At 44.2% G+C, this 22,126-nt stretch overlaps 1 protein-coding gene across 1 annotated transcript in view; it reads right to left on the bottom strand.

Annotated features, from left to right (window-relative positions):
* CRACR2A (calcium release activated channel regulator 2A) overlaps positions 1 to 22,126 on the bottom strand; it is a 109,032-nt gene that overhangs the window by 29,395 nt on the left and 57,511 nt on the right. Inside the window, exons 6-7 of the mRNA XM_073567807.1 lie at positions 20,311 to 20,404; positions 13,073 to 13,168 (exon numbers count right to left, since the gene is read on the bottom strand). Coding sequence (XP_073423908.1) covers positions 13,073 to 13,168; positions 20,311 to 20,404 — 190 coding nt within the window. The remainder of the gene's footprint in view (positions 1 to 13,072; positions 13,169 to 20,310; positions 20,405 to 22,126) is intronic.

Here is a 22,126-nt window from a genome sequence, read left to right as displayed (position 1 = left end):
ATCACAACTTTCTGTAACCTCTCCAACCTTATACCCATCTACCCTGCCCCAGCTTCCCCAGTCCCACTAACAGGAGCTCTGTGGAACGCTCGCTTTGTCTGCAACAAACTTTCCTACATCCATGATCTTTTCATTACTAACAAACTTTCCTTCCTCGCGATCACCGAAACCTTGCTCACCCCCTCTGACACAGCCTCTCCTGCTGCACTCTCGTATGATGGATTCCACCTTTCCCACACCCCCTGCCCCAGCAGCAAGCATGGTGGAGGAGTTGGTTTTATCCTGTCAGATAACTACTCCTTCACCCAAATCCCACTGCCACCCTCTGTTACCCTCCATTCCTTTGAGGTGCACTCTGTGCCCATCTACTCCCCTTCCAACCTAAAACTAGCTGTCATTTACCGCCCCCCAGGGCCAGCCACCACCTTCTTCAACCAAATCACCACCTGGTTACTTCATTTCCTCTCCACTGACATCCCCACTATCATCATGGGTGACTTCAACATCCCAATTGACACTTCCACCTCAGGCGCCTCTAAATTCCTATCTCTCACTTCCTCCTTCGGCCGCGCTCAATGGTCTTCTGCAGCCACTCACAAAGATGGCCACACACTGGACCTCATCTTCACCCGCCTCTGCTCCCTATCTAGCCTCTCTAACTCACCTCTTCCACTCTCTCACCACAACCTGCTTACATTCTCTTCCCTGTCCACTCCTTGTCCACAATCCCCACCCCACAAACTTACACACCCTCGCAGAAATCTCAAACACCTCAAACTACACTCACTCTCTGAATCCCTCCTCCCTCTTACAGACATAAGCTCCCTACACAATGCGGATGCCGTTGCCGCTCTATAAAACACCGCAATAAATGCAGCTCTTGAATCGGTTGCCCCTCTCACACATACCAAAGCTCGCAAAATCAACAGACAGCCCTGGCACACCAGCCTGACCAAAGAACTGAGACAAGCTTCCAGGGCTGCTGAGCGGAGATGGAAAAGATCACACTCCAATGAGGACTTCATCGCATTCAAACAGTCCCTCACTACTTTCAAGGTCACACTCGCCACAGCAAAACAAACCTACTTCTCATCTCTCATATCCTCCCTGTCTCACAACCCTAAACAGCTATTCAACACCTTCAATTCTCTCCTCCGTCCCCCAGCACCTCCTACCTCTCCACTCATCTCAGCTGAAGACTTTGCCTCATTTTTGAAACAGAAGATTGATAACATCAGAGAAAGCTTTGGCTAACAACCCCCAGAGTCCCTTCTCCTAACTACTCAGCCCTCCTCCTCCAAAACCAGCTTCTTCACCATTACAGAAGACCAACTTTCTGCCCTACTCTCGAGATCACATCTCACCATCTCTGCACTTGACCTGATCCCATCCCACTTCATCCCAAACCTCACCACATTCTTCATCTCAATCTTAACCCTTCTCTTCAACCTATCACTAACAACTGGTGTTTTCCCCTCATACTTCAAACATGCCTCAATCACACCCATCCTTAAAAAGCACTCACTTGACCCATCCTCTGTATCTAGCTATCGCCCCATATCACTTCTCCCCTATGCCTCAAAACTACTGAAACAACATGTCCATTTCGAACTGTTCTCCCACCTCTCTTCTTGCCCTCTTTGACTGCTTACAATCTGGTTTCCGACTGCGTCAATCCACTGAAATTGCCCTAACAAAAATCACCAATGACCTACTGACTGCCAAAGGCAAGCAACTACTCTATCCTCATTCTCCTGGACCTGCCCTCTGCCTTTGACACAGTGGACCATTCCCTATTACTACAGACCCTCTCATCTCTTGGCATCACAGACTTGGCCCAATCTTGGATCTCGTCAATACCTAACAGACCAGACATTCAGCGTCTACCACTCACAAACCACCTCCTCACCTCGCCCCCTGTCTGTCCTAGTCCCGCAAGGTTCAGTCCTAGGGCCCCTGCTCTTCTTCATTTACACCTTCAGCCTGGGACAGCTCATAGAATATCACAGCTTTCAGTATCACCTCTATGCTGATGACACACAGATCTACATCTCTGGACCAGATATCACCACCCTACTAACCAGAATCCTTCAATGTCTGTCTGCTATTTCATCCTTCTCCGCTAGATTGCTAAAACTTAACATGGACAAAACAGAACTCATCATCTTTCCTCCATCTCACTAGACTCCCCCAACAGACCTATCCATTAAAGTAAAAGGCTGCTTTCTCTCCCCAGTCCCACAAGCTCACTACCTCGGGGTTATCCTTGACACTGATCTCTCCTTCAAACCACATATCCAAGCCCTTTCCACTTCTTGACGACTTCAACTCAAAAATATTTCCTGGATCCGTACATTCCTCAATCTAGAATCTGCAAAAACTCTAGTGCGTGCCCTTATCATCTCCTGCCTTGACTACTGCAACCTCCTGCTCTGTGGCCTCCCCTCTAACACTCTCGCACCCCTCCAATCTATCCTAAACTCGGCTGCCTGACTAATCCATCGGTCTCCCCACTATTCCCCGGCCTCTCCTCTCTGTCAAACCCTTCACTGGCTCCCTGTTACCCAGAGACTCCAGTTCAAAACCCTAACGATGACATACAAAGCCACCAACAACCTGTCTCCTCCATACATCTGTGACCTCGTCTCCCGGTACTTGCCTGCACGCAACCTCCGATCCTTGCAAGATCTCCTTCTGTACTCCCCTCTTATCTCCTCTTCCCACACATTTTTATATTATGGTGTAAGTTAATGGAAAATTGAATACTGCTCCATTTGTGGTCACTTATAGATGGGCAGAGCCGCAGAGAGACCCCGGTTGGTGAGTTCTCCTGTTATCAGTGGCCACCCTGTCATGTTCAGGATGTGGTCTTTTTCCTTCATGGCATCAGTTTTCCTTACAGCAGATTTCATATTCTCTGTATCATCAGGACAACTACATGGACGCTTCTCAAATACACCACAAAAAATTTCAATGATTGAACCCAGAAATAATCCAGGGAACCCTCCATCTCCGCTCCTGACTGCACGCTCACAGCCCACAGATGACTGGAGATCTGGGGCATAGAGCTTCATTTGCTGATGACACAAAGCTAGGAGGGATAGCTAATACTAGAGAAGAGAGAGAGAGGATTCAAAAAGATTTAAATAAACTGGAGAAGTGGGCAGTAACTAACAGAATGGTTTTTAACAGGGAGAAATGCAAAGTACTACATCTGGGCAATAAAAATGAAAAAAGCATATATAGAATGGGAGGAATAGGGCTAAGTGACAGCACATGTGAAAAAGACTTGGGTATACTAATAGATCACAGACTAAATATGAGTCAACAGTGTGATGCAGCAGCAAAAAAGGCAAATGCAGTTCTAGGATGTATTAACAGAAGCATACAGTCTAGATCACGTGAAGTCATTATTTCCCTCTACTCCTCTTTGGTCAGACCTCATCTGGAATATTGTGTCCAGTTTTGGGCACCACATTTTAAAAAAGACATCAACAAACTGGAGCAAGTTCAGAAAAGAGCGACCAGAATGGTGACCGGTCTGCAAACCCTGTCTTATGAGGAAAGGTTGCAGGATTTGGGAATGTTTAGTTTGCAAAAGAGAAGACTGAGAGGAGACTTAATTGCTGTCTACAAATATCTAAAGGGCTGTCACATTGTAGAAGGCTCAACTTTATTCTCATTTGCACAAGGAAAGACTAGAAGCAATGGGATGAAACTGAATGGGAGGAGACACAGATTAGATATTAGAAAAAACTTTTTGACAGTTAGAGTGATCAATGAGTGGAACAGGCTGCCACGAGAAGTGGTGAGTTCTCCTTCAATGGAAGTCTTCAAACAGAGGCTGGACAGACATCTGACTGGGATGATTTAGCGAATCCTGCTTTGAGCAGGGGGTTGGACCAGATGGCCCAGGAGGTCCCTTCCAACTCTACGATTCTATGATTCTATGATTTGCCTTTAGTCAAGAAAAGCAGCCCATCTGCCCACGGGCCTGTCATTGTTATGCCAGATACAATATTACATTGACCAGTTTGGTTAAAATAAAGTATTATCTGTCCAGTTACGGGGGATTGAATGCGCATAAAGCTATCTATATCCCATAGAGACAAGCGCCGCAAAATACCTGTCCAAATGCTACAAGGCCTGGACGGCCAACGATGATAGGTCAGGCGAATTATCCCACTATATCGTAGAGAGGCCGGAAATACAGATAACAAGATAAGATTATATATATTTATTTGGAAAACATGAAGGAAATTGTACATTTGCCAAAAATTATGGTGGTAAAATTCCTATTATCTTAGTTAGCTAGACTAATTAATGTCTAATACTCCTGGTGGTCTGTGGTATGCAACTGGCTACTGTCTAATACTCCTGGTGGTCTGTGGTATGCTACTGGTTACTGTCTGATATTCCTGGTGGTCTAGAATATGCTACTGGTTACGGTCTAATACTCCTGGTGGGTTGTGGTAAACTACTGGTTAATGTTTAATACTCCTGGTGGTCTATGGTATGCTACTGGATACTATCTAATACTCATGGTGGTCTGGGATATGCTACTGGTTACAGTATAAAACTCTTGGTGGTCTGAAGTATCCTACTGGTTACTGCCTAATACTACTGGTGGTCTGAGGTATGCTACTGGTTACTACCTAATGCTCCAGGTGGTCTAAGGTATGCTGCTACTGGTTGCTGTGTAAAAGTCCTGGTGGTCTGGGATATGCTACTTGTTACTGTGCAATACTCTTAGTGGTCTGGGGTATGCTACATGGTTACTGTCTAATACTCCTGGTCGTCTGGGGTGTGGTACTGGTCACTGCCTGATACTCCTAGTGGCATGAGCAATGCTACTGGTTACTGTCTAATACTCCTAGTGGTCTGGGGTATACTACTGTACTAGTGGTGTAGAGTATGTTACTGGACTAATAGTCCTGGAGGTCTAGCATGGTTTACTGGTAAATATCTTATACTCCTAATGGTCTAGAAAGTGTTACAAGTTACTGTTAAATACCCCTGGTGGTCTTGTGGTTACTGTCAAATACCCCTGGTAGTCTTGCATGGTTTAGTAGTGAATACCTTCATGGTACTGGTGGTCTAGAGTGTGTTCATGGTTCTTGCCTAATACTCCTGATTGTCTAGCTTGGCTTACTGGATAATAACAAATATTTCTGGTGGTCCAGAATGCGTTACTGGTTACAATCTATCACTCCTGGTGGTCTAGCATGCTTTACTGTTTAAAATCTAATATTCCTGGTGGCCTAGTGTAGTAAAAGGTTTAATGATTCTGTTGCTTTCAAGTTAGACATGTAATATCTGTAGAGGTCTAAGAGGGCTGGGCGGTGGGGTAACTGTTTTTTTACTTCCAAGTATTCTTGTAATAGTCCAGGTGGGTTAGAGTGATGAGATTAATGCACTGATTAATGTTTGATATTTCTGGTGGTCTAGGAATAAGGTTTTACTGCTTAATGCTCAGCACTACTTGTGGGCTAGGGAACTAAAACATTTGAAGCTTCTATCAGGATGATTTACTAGGGTTCCAGGTTAAGTGAGAAATCCCTGGAGGTCTGGGGGTGGGTTTGATATACTGCAACAAAGTTTTTTTCTTTATCGGACAACCCCTTTAATTGATAGAATTTAGTGTGCCTATAACTACCACTAGGGGGATCTAATTACACAGGTATATACACAGTATTTAGGTGTTATATATCTAATATCCATAGAGTTCTAGTGTGCTTTAGTCAATAGCATGTAATATTATATTTTACATGGGGGGTGGGCAACTCATTTTTCCAAGTGGCTACAATAGAGACAGAGACTAACTGTTGTGGAGAGCAAAACCAACTGGCCAAACTGAATTCTGCCCATTATTATTATTATTGTTTCATATTGATTTTTAGCATTTAATATTGAACACAGTTTAGTCTGGTGACAGTGCAACTGCTAATACATGTTACAATAGGGATTATTGTAACTTGTAGTCTCCACACAGCCGCTATGCAGTATTATGTCTCCACGCAGCCCCCCATGCAGTATGATGTCTTCGCACAGCTCCTCACACAGTATGATGTCTCCACACAGCCCCCATGCAGTATGATGTACCCACAGAGCTCCCCATGCAGTATGTCTCCACACAGCCCCCAAGCAGTATAATGTCCCAACACAGCTCCTCACACAGTATGATGACTCCAAACAGCCCCCATGTAGTATGATGTCTCTACACAGCCACCATGCAGTATATGTCTCCACACAGCCACTATGCAGCATGATGTCTCCAAACAGCCCGCATGTAGTATTATGTCTCCACACAGCCACCATGTAGTATGATGTCTCCACACAGCCCCCATGTAGTATGATGTCCCCACAGAGCTCCCCATGCAGTATGTCTCCACACAGCCCCCCACACAGTATGATGTCTCCACACAGCCCCCATGCAGTATAATGTCCCAACACAGCTCCTCACACAGTATGATGTCTCAAAACAGCCCCTATGCAGTATGATGTCTCCACACAGCCACCATGCAGTATATGTCTCCACACAGCCACTATGCAGCATGATGTCTCCAAACAGCCCGCATGTAGTATTATGTCTCCACACAGCCACCATGTAGTATGATCTCCACACAGCCCCCCACACAGTATGATGTCTCCACACTGCTCCTCACACAGTATGATGTCTCTACACAGCTCCTCACACAGTATGATGTCTCCACACAGCCCCCCACACAGTATGATGTCCCCACACAGCCCCCATGCAGTATGATGTCCCCACACAGCCCTCCACACAGTATGTCTCCACACAGCCACCATGCAGTATGATGTCTCCACACAGCCACCATGCAGTATGATGTCTCCACACAGCCCCCATGCAGTATGATCTCTCCAAACAGCCACCAAGCAGTATGATGTCTCCACACAGCCCCCATGCAGTATGATGTCTCCACACAGCCACCATGCAGTATGATGTCTCCACACAGCCACCATGCAGTATGATGTCTCCACACCCCCATGTAATATGATGTCTCCAAACAGCCCCCATGCAGTATGATGTCCCCAAACAGCCCTCCACACAGTATGATGTCTCCACACAGCCCCCCACACAGTATGATGTCCCCACACAGCCTCCATGCAGTATGATGTCCCCACACATCTCCTCACACAGTATGATGTCTCCACACTATCCCCCACAAAGTATGATGTCCCCACACAGCCCCCATGCAGTATGATGTCCCCACACAGCCCTCCACACAGTATGTCTCCACACAGCCACCATGCAGTATGATGTCTCCACACAGCCACCATGCAGTATATGTCTCCACACAGCCACTATGCAGCATGATGTCTCCAAACAGCCCGCATGTAGTATTATGTCTCCACACAGCCACCATGTAGTATGATCTCCACACAGCCCCCCACACAGTATGATGTCTCCACACTGCTCCTCACACAGTATGATGTCTCTACACAGCTCCTCACACAGTATGATGTCTCCACACAACCCCCACACACAGTATGATGTCCCCACACAGCCCCCATGCAGTATGATGTCCCCACACAGCCCTCCACACAGTATGTCTCCACACAGCCACCATGCAGTATGATGTCTCCACACAGCCACCATGCAGTATGATGTCTCCACACAGCCCCCATGCAGTATGATCTCTCCAAACAGCCACCAAGCAGTATGATGTCTCCACACAGCCCCCATGCAGTATGATGTCTCCACACAGCCACCATGCAGTATGATGTCTCCACACAGCCACCATGCAGTATGATGTCTCCACACCCCCATGTAATATGATGTCTCCAAACAGCCCCCATGCAGTATGATGTCCCCAAACAGCCCTCCACACAGTATGATGTCTCCACACAGCCCCCCACACAGTATGATGTCCCCACACAGCCTCCATGCAGTATGATGTCCCCACACATCTCCTCACACAGTATGATGTCTCCACACTATCCCCCACAAAGTATGATGTCCCCACACAGCCCCCATGCAGTATGATGTCCCCACACAGCCCTCCACACAGTATGTCTCCACACAGCCACCATGCAGTATGATGTCTCCACACAGCCACCATGCAGTATGATGTCTCCACACAGCCCCCATGCAGTATGATGTCTCCACACAGCCCCCATGCAGTATGATGTCTCCACACAGCCCCCATGCAGTATGATGTCTCCACACAGCCCCCATGCAGTATGATGTCTCCACACAGCCACCATGCAGTATGATGTCTCCACACAGCCCCCATGCAGTATGATGTCTCCACACAGCCACCATGCAGTATGATGTCTCCACACAGCCACCATGCAGTATGATGTCTCCACACAGCCACCATGCAGTATGATGTCTCCACACAGCCCCCATGCAGTATGATGTCTCCACACAGCCACCATGTAGTATGATGTCTCCACACAGCCACCATGTAGTATGATGTCCCCAAACAAACCCTCCATGCAGTATGATGCCTCCACACAGCCTCCATGCAGTATGATGTCCCCACACAGCCTCCATGCAGTATGATGTCTCCACACAGCTGCTCAAACAGTATGATATCCTAACACTGAGCCCACACACTATGATATCCCCACACGGACCCTCATACAATATGATTTTCCCACACAACCCCTTTTCACCACTGTTCCGGTCTGCGCTGTGTACTGAGCGCCGTACAGCTGGCACAATGTAGTGCCATCATAGCACCTTCTGCGCTCTCAGACGCATATGCTCAGTGGTGGGAGAAGAAGCTGACGGCTCCCTGTTCCATCATTGTGTTCACCAGTATCTGTATCCAGAAGATGGAGATACTGGTGAAAGTGAGAAGCCAGGCAGAGGGCGGCCGCCTGGTTCCCAGGTCCGATATAATAGCACAGTTTGTTATTATGACTTAGGCAAATTAAGGGCTTAATTTTATTCACTTTATTCACTTTTAAATACTTAAACATTTCTACAGAGTTTAAATCTCTATATTCTTTCATCCACTTGGTTAAATATTTCATTCTGTCTGCCTGCCGCTGCCACTAGGGGGAGATCAATGCATAAAGCTTTATTCCATGATCGGCATGCAAGAAGCTCCCTCTAGTGGCCACAGTGAGAATTTTAGAATTTATCTCAATTCTCAGAGGGGGGGATTTTTGGATACTAGGAGCCCCCTTTAAGTTTGCACAGGCCAGTATACAGTATGTACGTATAACGCCACAGGATCATTTGTACAGAGATTATGTAAGCAGTTGTTATTGGATTTTTATGTTGCGCAGACTTGAAAGGCCCATTCATCTTAGCTAAAAGCAATACTAAAAATGTACAAAACAAGGAGTCGAACAGCGGAATTTACATAAGCATGAAAACAGGAGCAGAATGCGAGGGGCTCATTATATTCTCTGCTACATCAAAGAGAATCCCGAGCGATCAGCGGTGATCTGTAATCGAGCCTGGCAGTAAGTGTTCAATTTTCCTGCAGCACCACCACAGGTGGAAGTAAGTTTTGCACCGTTCCAATAACAGGGTGCTTTCACATTGCACACTCAGTGGCCCCATCGAGGTATACGTCCAACCCCCCCTGGGATTGGGATTCGGGCCAACAGGGCTATAAACTATAATAAGCTGGCACAGCGCACATTCGCAGTTGTGGCGCCCCTGAGGCTCAGTCGCCACAGAGGTACTGCACCTTCTCCTAAGGTGTAGTGCCCCACCAACTAGGTAGGTTGGGAACTCCTTTCCACACTCCAACACCTGCATCCCACACACAGGATAGTTCAGTAGGTCCGCCTAGCAGCTTCAGGCTGGGGGTAGCAGAGCACCCTTCGTAGAACCCTGCTTTGTAACACGAGATGTGCTGGGAGGTGGGTGGAGTTAGTATAAAAGAGAGGGAAAGTTGAGGAGAGTAGGTCAGTCTGACGGGAGGTCAGGCGAGAGGAGTTCAGTTCTGAAGTTAGTGTTGAGTTCAGTTTAGAAAGAGTGCTGCAGCTGCCTCAGTGATCTGAGCCAGCTGGCATGGGAAAGAGAATAGAAGGAAAAAGACGTAGACCTGCAACCTAAGCTTCCATAAGAGAGAGAAGGAACAGCGCGGAACGAAGGAGTAGGAGAACAGAGAGGAGTTGTGGGTTGGAAGAGGAACCCTGCCTATAGGTTCTCAGCGCAAGGCCGGGGTCCGGTCCCCGAGGTTGTATGGACACTTATGGTTCTGCAGCAGACACCGGTGGAGTAGTTGGCTGTAAATGCACTACTCCTTTCCAAGACTTGGGAAACAACAGCAACCGATTTGCGAGCCAGGACTCTGAGAGGAGTCCCCGATAGAGGCTACAGCTGTCTGTCATACAAGTAAGGTTCTAGGAACATCTGACAGGAGGAATTCCAGAGAACTACGGTACTGGAGCTCTTCACATTAAAAGGGCGCAATAGAGGAGTCATTCAGGAAAGGCACATGTTGGCGGGGAGAACCCTGACTTGCCTGGGAGATTGATTGAGTCTCTACCCCGGAGGACACGGCACGGAGGCGGGCACAACGAACTGTGAGTAAAGCTTTGAAACTACAAGCCCTGGTGTCCTCCATTCATTCGTCGCTAACACCTTCAGCACCGCTACATCTGGGTACCAGCATCTATACCATTCTGCGCCTCTCCTCATCCATTGCACCCACACGGCCCTGGGACTACAGCTCCACCTGTGGAGAGCTACATAATCCTTGCTGCACCACACCATCAGTCCCAGTGGATCTGCATGCAGCGTTGGCTCAACACCTTACTTACCAAACACCACCGGTGGTGTCACAAACTATTCTACCATTAACTACATCACCGCCATTGATATTGGGCGCCCAGGGCCATGGACCAGGTCACTGCTGCTGGGACACCTTCCCCCTGACACTGGCCCGGTACCGAGTACCCCGCTGCCCTGGGTGTGAGGGGCGACCCACAGTACTTTCGGGCATGTACACCTACTAGAGACAGACACACAGGCGTAGTCTACTACACCTGAGTGTCTGCACAGCAAGAATCCCAAGCCTTACTTCCAGCGGTCTCCCATTCCTCTCCAGCCGCAGAGGAGGTTACTCAGCAAACTCGTCGGTCCAGGCGCTCTGCACAGGCCAGCTCCATGGGTTTGCTTGTGGCTGCCACCTCTGGCGCATCTATGGCAATACATGCTGCTCAGCAGCAAGATTCTACAGGGACTAAGTCCCCATGTCAGGCCACTGAGCATGCCCATGGAGTGATCTCTCATTGGAGATCGAAGGTCACGTGCTCAGGTCCTGCTCGTGTTCGGATTGGCCCATCTGAGAAGCCAGGAAGGTCCCGGACGCTGGCGGCTATAAAAGATTTGCATGGCTGCTTGGCCATGCACTAGGATAAGACTATTTACAGACTATGTGGAGTGAGTGATGTATGCACGTATGAATGTCTCTGGTGAATGACTCATTAAGAAACCCCTACCCTTGGTACGCATGTGTTGTGCAGCCTAGCCTGCTAGCGCCCAGGCTAAGGCGTAGGTAGGACAGACGTTGAGTCAGGCATCAGCCCTCACCAGGGACTCGGCACGCCTCAGTGCACGTGCTCCACTTCATAGCCAGCGTCTATAGCGGCGCTCGCGGCAGCGACACCGCGCGCTCAGTGGGCCTAGAAGGACTCTAACCCCGTGTCTTTGGGGTAGAGTTCTATGGCCGTACACTGTGCGCTCCTTTGGCCGGGCTCTGTGAGCTAAACAGGCTCCGGTATCTACGTTCAGCGGTTGTGCGACTCTGTGCATTAACAGAGTTCGCACCTGTTCACATTGGTGTTCCGCCAGCCCTAACAAGTCAGTGCCAAATGAGTCTCTTTAAACAGACTTGGTACTCTTCATAAAGAGAGCCTTTACCCATTAGACACCCCCTGTCAGAGGTCTCTCACCCAGCCAAATCAGATCTCCTGTTTTGCACTCATGAGGAGCAAACATCCCGAAACATGTGTCTGTAAATTGAGTATCTGATTTGACTTCTTATCCCAAGTCATATGTCGAGGCTCGTCAAATGGTCAATACTGAATTTTAGGATTGCTACATCTAATATGGGGCACCCAAGTTCATATTGTCTTTCTCTCTGAAGAGGCTATGCGCATATTTAAATTCCCAGAGCACTGTGTGGTCTATGATTCTCTTTACTTTAAGTTGACATTTTCCACAAGGAGAAATTTTAGCCCTTAGAACTCCTGTCAGAGGCCTCTCACCCAGCCAAACCAGTTCTCCTGTTTTTGCACTGATGAGAAGCAAACAATGCAAAACATGTGTCTGCAAATAGAGATTTTGATTTGACTTCTTACCCTAAGTCATATGTCAAAGCTTATTAAAGGGTCAATATTCACTTTTAGGATTCTACATATAGTAGGGGGCACTAGAGTTCCAATCCTCTTCCTCTCTGTAGAGACTATTTGTATATTTAAACTCACAGATAACCTAAACATGGGCTATAAGTATCATATGCCAGTTTGGGATTCTCCACAAAGAGAAACAATGCCCCTTAGACCACCAGTCAGAGACCACTCACACAGCCAAATTAGAAATCCTGCTTTGCACTGATGAGGGACAAACACCCTGAAACACGGGTCTACAAATGCAGTGTCTGATTTGACTTCTTATTCTAATTCATGTGGAAAGGCTTATTAAAGGGTCAATATTGACTTTTAGGATTGCTAAATCTAGTAGGAGTTCCTATCCTCTTCCTCTCTGTAGATTTAAATTTGCATATTCAAATTCCCAGAGGAACATTGCATGGCCTATAAGTCTCCCTACGCCAACTTGGCACTCTCCACAAGAAGAAACTTTAATAGTTAGATCCTGTGACAGAGGCTTCTCACCCAACAAACCCAGTTCCTCTGCTTTGCACTGATGAGAGGTAAACGCCCCAAAACACTGTGACTGCAAATGGAGAGTGTGATTTGGCTTCTTAGCCTAAGAGTTTCTGTTCTCTTCCTCAATGAAAAGGCTACTAATGGGCAATGAGTGAACAAGAACAAACTAAATGGTTAAATTATGCACTGCGGATAGAGTCATAATGACATTTATTCGATTTTTAGTAAATGCATCTACAGTACATACCCTCTTTTGCTTATGCACAAGATGTTCCAGCTCCTGTTCTTTGCTCTGCAGCTTTTCCTCCAGTATTTGGCTACGGGTTTGAAACCTGTCAGTGTCCTAAATAAAAAAAAAAAACATAAAGTACAAAAACTAAAGTAACAAACAAAAAGCTGTAAATGTACCAAAAAAACAAGGAATTGCTCTGGGCATACAGTACATAGTATGATTTCCTACAAGCTACGACAATTAATATGTACATAAAGCACCAGTAAGCATATTCAGCATAGATTATCATCAAACAAGTATTCGAAAATTTACGGGAATATAATATTAAAGGGTTTGTCCACTTTCAACAATCCCTTTTAACTAGAAAGGTCCCCATATTATAAGGAGCCATGAACACACATTGTTTGGAGTCCTGGAGATCATTTGTAATCTTTGGATCGAAACTTGTAACAAGCGCTCAATTTCCCCGCAGTGCCTCCACTGGAGACATAAAGAATTACACCCTGACTATTGAAATAAATACCGTAAGCCATCATTTAATGCACAAATGCCCCAGATCCTCCAAAGTAAAGGACACTCTTGCTGCTCCTCCAATAACTCAATTTCTTCATGGAGTATTTTTTTTTTTTTAACACAAGACAGGGATAGATAGAGCCTAAATATTGATAGTAAGGTCACCTTATGATAAAGAACCTTTTTGATCAGAGCGATCAATCTTTAGGAGAAACTGGCAACAAGTTTACCGACAGCACCACCATTGGAGAAAAATTGAGTTCAACACTAGGCGTCATATAGCAATTTTATTTTTAACTTTTGAAAATACCTGAAATCTAACACCAACCCTAACACACCCCTAACCTAACATAGCCTTAACCCTAACACAACCCTAACCCTAACTCAGCCCTAATCCTAACACAGCCCTAATCCTAACACACCTCTAACCCCAACCCTTACATAATCCTAACCCCAACCCTAACCCTAATACAGCTCTAACCCTAACACATCACTAACCCTAGCACAACCCTAACCCCAAACCTAACCCTAACATAGCCCTAATCCACAGCCCTAACCCTAACACACCTCTAACCCCAACCCTAACATACTTCTACCCCAACCCTAACCCTAACACATCGCTAACCCTAACACAACCCTAACCCCAAACCTAACCCTAACACGGTCCTAATCCACAGCCCTAACCCTAACACAACTCTAACCCCAACCCTAACATACTCCTAACCCTAATACAGCTCTAACCCTAACACATCCCTAACCCTAGCACAACCCTAACCCCAAACCTAACCCTAACACAGCCCTAATCCACAGCCCTAACCCTAACACACCTATAACCCCAACCCTAACTTACTCCTAACCCCAACCCTAACCCTAATACAGCTCTAACCCTAACACATTCCAAACCATAGCACAACCCTAACCCCAAACCGAACCCTAACACAGTGCTAATCCACAGCCCTAACCCTAACACACCTCTAACACCAACCCTAACATACTCCTAACCCCAACCCTAACCCTAATACAGCTCTATCCCTAACACATCGCTAACCCTAACACAACCCTAACCCCAAACCTAACCCTAACACAGCCCTAATCCTAACACAGCCCTAACACACCTCTAACCCCAACCCTAACATACTCCTAACCCCAACCCTAATACAGCTCTAACCCTAACACATCCCTAACCGTAAGCCCAACCCTAACCCTAATACAGCCCTAACCCTAATACAACCCTAACCCCAACCCTAACCCCACCTCCAATACCAACTGCAAAAAATGGAAAAAAAATTATCATTTTTATCTAACTTAGGGGGTGACAAAGGGGGATTTGATTTACTATTTTTTGATTTTGATCACTGTGATAAATTCTAGCACTGTGATCAAAAGAAGCCAATAGGAAAATTTTCTATTGTTGCCAGGTACTAGCTGGCAGATCTCGGCGGGTGCACTGCTCACGCGCCTGCCACTTTTTCTTTCAGGAAGATGACGCCAAGCCGGGGGAATGATCAGGAGGGACTGGGGGATGGCTGAGGTTCCAGGGGGAGTTGGGGGGCATAATTTCATTGAAATCATTGAAACAGCCGTCACACTTTTTTTGGCGATCATGTGATCGGATACCGGAAAGTCCGACTTTGATCATGTTCCCAGGGGGCTCGGTACCCGCAGAAGCCGAGACTCCGTAGATTTTCTGAATCTGGGGGGGCACTATAGCTTTATTCCCGATTGTCGTTTTAAAACGACGATGATGGAATAAGTTCCCTTAACAGCCGTCATTTTAATGAGTATCGGCGGTCGCTAAGAGGTTTGCAAGCTTTGCAAGACCCTCGGGGGAGTGACTAGGGGGTGGAGCATGATAAAGGATTTATTTTATTTTTATTTTTTTTTAGAATACAGCATTAATATGATTTTTTTTAAATTAACCCAGAGAATCCCTTTAAGAAATTAAAGTAGAAATATTCTAAAAAATTAAATGACAAATTTGGACTTGAAGGAACCACATGTCCCGATGCACGGAGTAATTTATATTTAACAACCTAAGCCATAAGATATTGCTGCAATACACAACTGCATTTACAATTTGCCCCCGGGTTTAAGTAAAAATGAAAAAAATATCACAAGAACAATTCTCAGTCTAATGTCTAAATCCAATGTGAAATGCGTTATAGATTTCTTGGGGTTTTTTTTTTTTCCATTGTTTAGACGTTGCTCAGCCTCCCATTAAAAGCCATTAAGAAAGCAGAAAGAAAAATCACTGCTGTTAGCACCGCTCGCTAGAGAAACAGCCGCTTAGACTCGGGACGCTCGCGATGCCATTGAAAATGTATTTTTGTACAAAGACTCAATTAAGTTGTGTTTCCTGAAAGTAAAAAAAAAAAAAATAATAAAGCCTCCAAGTGTTCCATTAACTCACACCCACACGCGTTTCGCCTGCTGCATTAGAAAGTCGGATTGTTTATAAGCTGATTTCTTATTAAAATAATGACGGCTTATCAGACCTGGTCTGTAAAAATAATGTTCGAAAAACAACAAAAATATCTCCCAAAAAAGTTTTTTTTTCTGGACCATCAGTACTTTTATTTACAGTACATGTCCGCTGTGTGGTGGTAATATTTGGCTTGGTTTGGCGGTATTATTTAGTCATGGTATGGCGGTAATATTCATAGTCTAGGGTTAATATGGTGTCACAGTATGGTAGGTTTATTATTTATGGAACAGAGGGGGTGCAGTATTGCGTTATGATTTAGTCATTGGTAATGTGTTAACATTTGGCTTGGTTTGTCTGTATTATTTATTCATGTTAGGGCAGGGATATTCAAGGTCTAGGGGTAATATACATTACCAGTATGGTAGGTTTATACAGTAATGGTACGTTGTTAATATTGGCTTACAAAATGGCATTACAAATTAGTCATGGAAGGGCTTTAATATTTGGCTTGGTTTGGCGGTATTATTTAGTCATGGTATGGTGGTAACATTAATAGTCTGGATTTATTATAGACTCACAGTATGGTAGGTTTATTCAGTTATGGTATGGTGGTAATTTTGGGTTACAGTATGGCGTTATAATTTAGTCATTGGTAATGGCTTTGTTTGGCGCTATTATTTAGTCATGTTAGGGCGGTAATATTCATGGTGCAGGATTAGTATACATTACCAGTATGGTAGGATTATTTAGTTATTGTACCGTGGTAATATTGACTTACAGTATGGCGTTATAATTTAGTCATAGTATGGCGGTAATATTTATAGTATGGAGGCAATATTTGGAATAGTTCAGCGGTATTATTAAGTCATGGTAGGGTGGTAACATTAATAGTCTGTGGATAAAATAGATTCACAGTATGGTATGCTTATTCAGTTAGAGTACGGTGGTAATATTGGGTTACAGAATAGTGTTATAATTTAGTCACCATAAGGTAGTAATATTTATAATACGGTGGTCATATTTGGCAGTATTATTTAGTCACGTTAGAGTGATAACATTCATGGTCTAGGGTTAATATGGTGACACAGTATGGCAGGTTTATTCAGTTATGATACGGTGGTATTATTGGGTTACAGTATGGTGTTATAATTTAGTCACCATAAGGTAGTAATATTTATAATACGGTGGTAATATTTGGCAGTATTATTTAGGCACGGTAGGGTGATAACATTCATGGTCTAGGGTTAATATGGTGTCACAGTATGGCAGGTTTATTCAGTTATGATATGGTGGTATTATTGGGTTACAGTTACAGTATGGCGTTATAATTTAGTTATACTGAGGTGGTAATATTTGGCTTGGTTTGACGGTATTATTTAGTCATGGTAGAAGGTAACATTAATAGTCTGGAGTTAATATAGACTCACAGTATTGTAGGTTTATTCAGTTGTGATACGGTGGTAATACTGGGTTACAGAATAGTGTTCTAATTTAGTCACGGACGGTAAGGTGGTAATATTTATAATACAGTGGTAATATTTGGCGGTATTTCTTAGTCACAGTAGGGTGATAACATTCATGGTCTACGGTTAATATAGAATTACAGTATGGAAGGTTTAGTCAGTTTGGGTATAGTCATAATATTTAGTTACAGTATGGCGTTATAATTCAGTTATGGCGCTATTATTGAGCTATGGTAGGGTGGTAATATTTGTTCTTTAAATCAATAGTATTGGTCAGTCATAGTAGGTTTAGTTAATCGTGATGGCGTGGTAATATTTTATCATGATATAGCCATAATATTCCGTCACCCTTAGGGTATGGGCACACAACATCTTTTTCAGGCGGCGTCCAACCCAAAACCCCCTGAAAAAGCACTAACTATACTAAAAGAATGAACATATGAATTTCTATGTAAGAATGACTTGCAGTTCATATTTTCAGTCTTTTTTTGTGTTGTTTTTAACCCTTATAGATTTGCAAAGATGCCAAGCAGTTAAAAGAAGTGAAAGGACCATTCTCTTCGGACATTTTCTGTTCAAAAGAAGCTCTTTACTTTCTAATGGAAGCCAATGGCATGGCTCAATAAGACGCCATGTAGACGCCCAGGGGTCTTTCTAAGCATTTTGCCAGATTTTTTTTTCAAAAACCTGTAGTGGTCTCTACATTGATGACCCAAAAATGTTGGGAAAACGTTTAAAGAAATGCAGATGGCCAAAACTCAACATAAGTTAGTAATACTTGGTTGTAATCTAGGTATTACACTTTTGGCATTACCACATGCTGGGAAGGATCAGTGTAGGCAAAATTGTAGTAACATAGGAAATTTTTTAAAGTCTCGGCTACAGATGGAGTGAGGACATGATTTCCATACAACAACCAGTGAAGGGTGACGCCACAAGAAAAAGTACAGAAATTGGTGTGATCGGTATAGAGACAGCAGTGAAAGTCAAATCTGCTGATAGTTTGTCCAATGAGGTAGAGAGAAAAGAAGAGAGGACCTAGGACCAACCCCCGAGGAACCCTGGCTGCAAGGAAAGAGAGGAAGAGCCAACAAATGAGATACAGAATGAGCGAGCAATCAGAAGAAGAAAGCCAAGAGAGTGCGGTATAGCTAAGGTCAATAAAGCCTAGAAGCCGGAGTTGATGAATCTCTACAGCTGCAAAAATTATGAGAGTAATCATCATTGTGCTTGTAGGAAAGCTGCCATGTTGAACATGGCATCGATCTACCTGCTGAATGCTAGACCAGAATGAGCTGAACAAGATAATATGTGGTAAAATTATATATAAAGTCTCATTCTCATAGGAGAAAATTGGTCAGAGTTTCACCAGTGTTTCTGATCAGAGTTTGGCCAGTCTCAGTTTTTACCATCTGAGTTCGGACAGAGTTTTTCTCAAATGAAGAAAAAAAATCCGATGGAGGTTTCTAGAGTTTCTCCTATCAAAAAGTCTGTGAAAACCAGGCAGGACATGGATGGCGTCCGAGTGTTTTCCAATTTTTTCACAGACCAATAGATTTGCATTAGCGAGTTTGCTCCGACTCCAGGATCAATATGGACAAGTCCCCGTGATTTTGGGTGGACCACTCAGTCGGAGGAAAACATATGAGTTACCCCATAGACATTCATAGGCACGAATGCTATTCATAGAAAATCGTAAGAAAAATTGACGTGTGAAAAAGTTTCAGTGTTTTTTTGGCCTTTCACTCAGATGTTTTTGTGGTTACTGAAGTACAATTAGAAGCATTTCTTAAGTTTTTGTTGACAGTTGCACCAAGTTTATGGAAAGAATCGCTATTTACGGTGTCCCTAATTTTTCAAAACTTCTTCCCTTCGTCCCAGCAGCTGGATATCAGCTTCTGGGTCAAATCATGACCAATGACAACAAATTTTTGCCTAATTGGTACTTGGAGTTTATCACAATTTCTGTGCTTTTGTTTGACCTCACACTTTTTGAGGATTAACAACAAGTTCTCAATGGGATTGAGATCTGGGGAGATTCCTGGCCATGGACTCAAAATTTCAAAGCTTTGTTCACTGAGCCAGTTATCACTGTTGTCTTGTGAACTGGTCTCCATCGTGTCAGGAAAAGCCTTGCTCGTCACCAAATTTCTCCTGGATCATGGGGAGATGTTGCTCTTGGAGGATATATAAATCCAGTTCTATGTTCATGGCAGTGTTCTTTGGCAAAATTATGAGTGTGCCCCTTCAATGAATGAAAAGCCCTCACATATTAATGGTTTCAACTGTTGGTATCATATTAGACTACTGGTAGCGCCCACCTTTTCTTTTCCAATCAATCATTCTCCAGATGCCCAAACTTCCTGCAGATTGTCAGTCTGACCTTGATGTTCTTCTTAGAGAGAAATGGTTTCTTTGCTGTCCTTCTTGAATCCAGGACAGCCTCGAAAACCCTTCACCTTACTGTGCTTGCAGATGCACCCACATCATATCTGCCTGCCACCATTCCGGAGCAAGCTCTGTACTGGTGTTGAAGAGATTCCATAGCTGAATCCATTTTAAGAGATGGTTCTCGCACTTCCTGGATTTTCTTGAGCATCCTGAAGTCTTCGCATAGCAATTGAACCTCTCTCTTTGAAGTTCTTGATGATCTGATAAACTACTTCTATTTCTACTACTACTACTTGGCATATTTATTATCTCTGGTGGGCTAAAATATCTTTATCCTCAGGAGGAAAAAAAAAAAAACAACTGTCATTGTGACAGATACTTTCCTACACAGGACGCAACATATTTTGGAATCAATGCTCATGTTGGCGGATAAATGGCTTTACAATATGCATGGTACTTACTTGCAATAGAAATTGTTCCTTCTCTTTTTTTATTTGTTGTTCCTCCATCTCGTCGTATAAGTTCTGAATTTCTATGTCGCAGGCGGCAATTTTCCTGGAAAATTGGAAAGAAAAACAGCTTTTGACTGATAACAGCGGGGTACTACCTTCAAATGTTGGACACTCTTTGTACAAAATCATCATTAATACAGTGTATTTATTCTATTCATATACAGATATAAGGAAAGAAAGGAAGTTCCAGCTCCTATAATGCTGGCAGAATGCAAAAACAAAAGTGAATGCCAAGATAGGACAGCAAAAACCTGGTGACTGAGCTTGCATATATATGTGACTCTTTACAGGTAAGTGAGAGTAAATACTGTAGAAATCTATGTGCATCATTCCATATAAAATCATTGGCACCTTGTCTTCCAAATTTCCAAGTGGCCAGATGTTCTTACCATCCCCATTCAAATATCTGTAAACTGAAACCTTTTTGAGATGACCACCTAAAAATTACAGTGAAGGATGGTCTTCTACAGTGGTGGCTCTCAAGAAGAAGAAAAGCCATCACAAGAAAAATCTAGGTCTTCTCATCAAGGTGGTCCTTTGAGACTCTATGTGAACATTTTGCTTTCGAGAGATTAAAAAGTTTACAGATTGACCAGGTAAGATTCCGCACCTGAACGTCAGAGAAAGGTGTCGTCTCAAGCGAAGGTCTCACCTTGCCTTGTAGATGGAGCGTCTCTGTATCCACGTCAATCATATAGTCAACCGTTACGTGAAAATAGCCAGATGTAGCAGCAGAACCAAAATGTGCCTTTTTGAGGACCAGGGTCAAAACCGCTGAAGCCTTAACAATCTGGTGTTGGTGGCAAGTCCCCAGGTTAAAGGGAAATTGTGGTCTACTCAAGTGATGACTGTTGGAGTAAGGTCGGACTATTGGAACCATTGCCAATCATCAGCTCTTCATTAGTGCCAGAAATTCTGAATGTAGGGTGCATACGTAACCTACAATTCATTCAACGCCTCCTGGCAATTGGTTTATGGTAGAGAAAGAACGTCAGATGTCCCAACTCTGGGACCCACCAGATCTAACCGCTATCATCAGTCCTGGTTATAATTTTTGTAGACCAAAATACCCCCTGAAGCCATAAATGCCTTAGAGGGGTTCTCCGGGAATAGAAAAAAATATTAAAAAAATAAAATGTCCCTTTAAGCCATAAAAGTCTTAAAGGGAGTTTTCCGGGAATAGAAAAAAAAATAACTAAAGGAAATGTCATTAACATTATCACCAAATTCCTAAATACATTAAATTAGCAAATCACAATCATTTTGTCTAGGAAGGTAATAACTATAGAATTAAGATGGCCATAGCTTTGTTTCACTGATGGGAAAACTGTCCTGGAATGTTACGACAGGTGCTTGTGAGCATGTGCAGTAGGCAGCTCTGCCCTCCTCAATATGTAGGAAGATGTGCTTCACTACTACTACTGGAGAAAATAGAGGCGTTAAGCTAAGAAGACGCTGCTCACACTGCTGTCCACCCTGTCTGTCTGATCTAATACTGGAGATACCAGGGGTGCTGATGTAAGAAGAGGCTGCTGACACTGCTGTCCACCCTGTCTATCTGATCTAATGCTTGAGATACCAGGGGAACTGAGGTAAGAAGAGGCTGCTTACACTAATGTCCATCCTGTCTATCTGATCTAATAGTATAGATAGCAGAGTTTCTTAGGTAAAAAGAGGCTGCTCACACTACTGTCCACCCTGTCTATCTAACCTAATACTGGAGATACCATGAGTGCTTAGGTAAGAAAAGGCTGCTCACACTGCA

This window comes from Dendrobates tinctorius, unplaced genomic scaffold (genome assembly GCF_039654945.1).
Source record: "Dendrobates tinctorius isolate UK_male_01 unplaced genomic scaffold, ASM3965494v1 ptg000020l, whole genome shotgun sequence".
NCBI lineage: Eukaryota > Metazoa > Chordata > Amphibia > Anura > Dendrobatidae > Dendrobates > Dendrobates tinctorius.
Note: the sequence above shows the minus strand (reverse complement) of the source record. Positions and strands in the feature narration are given on the sequence as shown.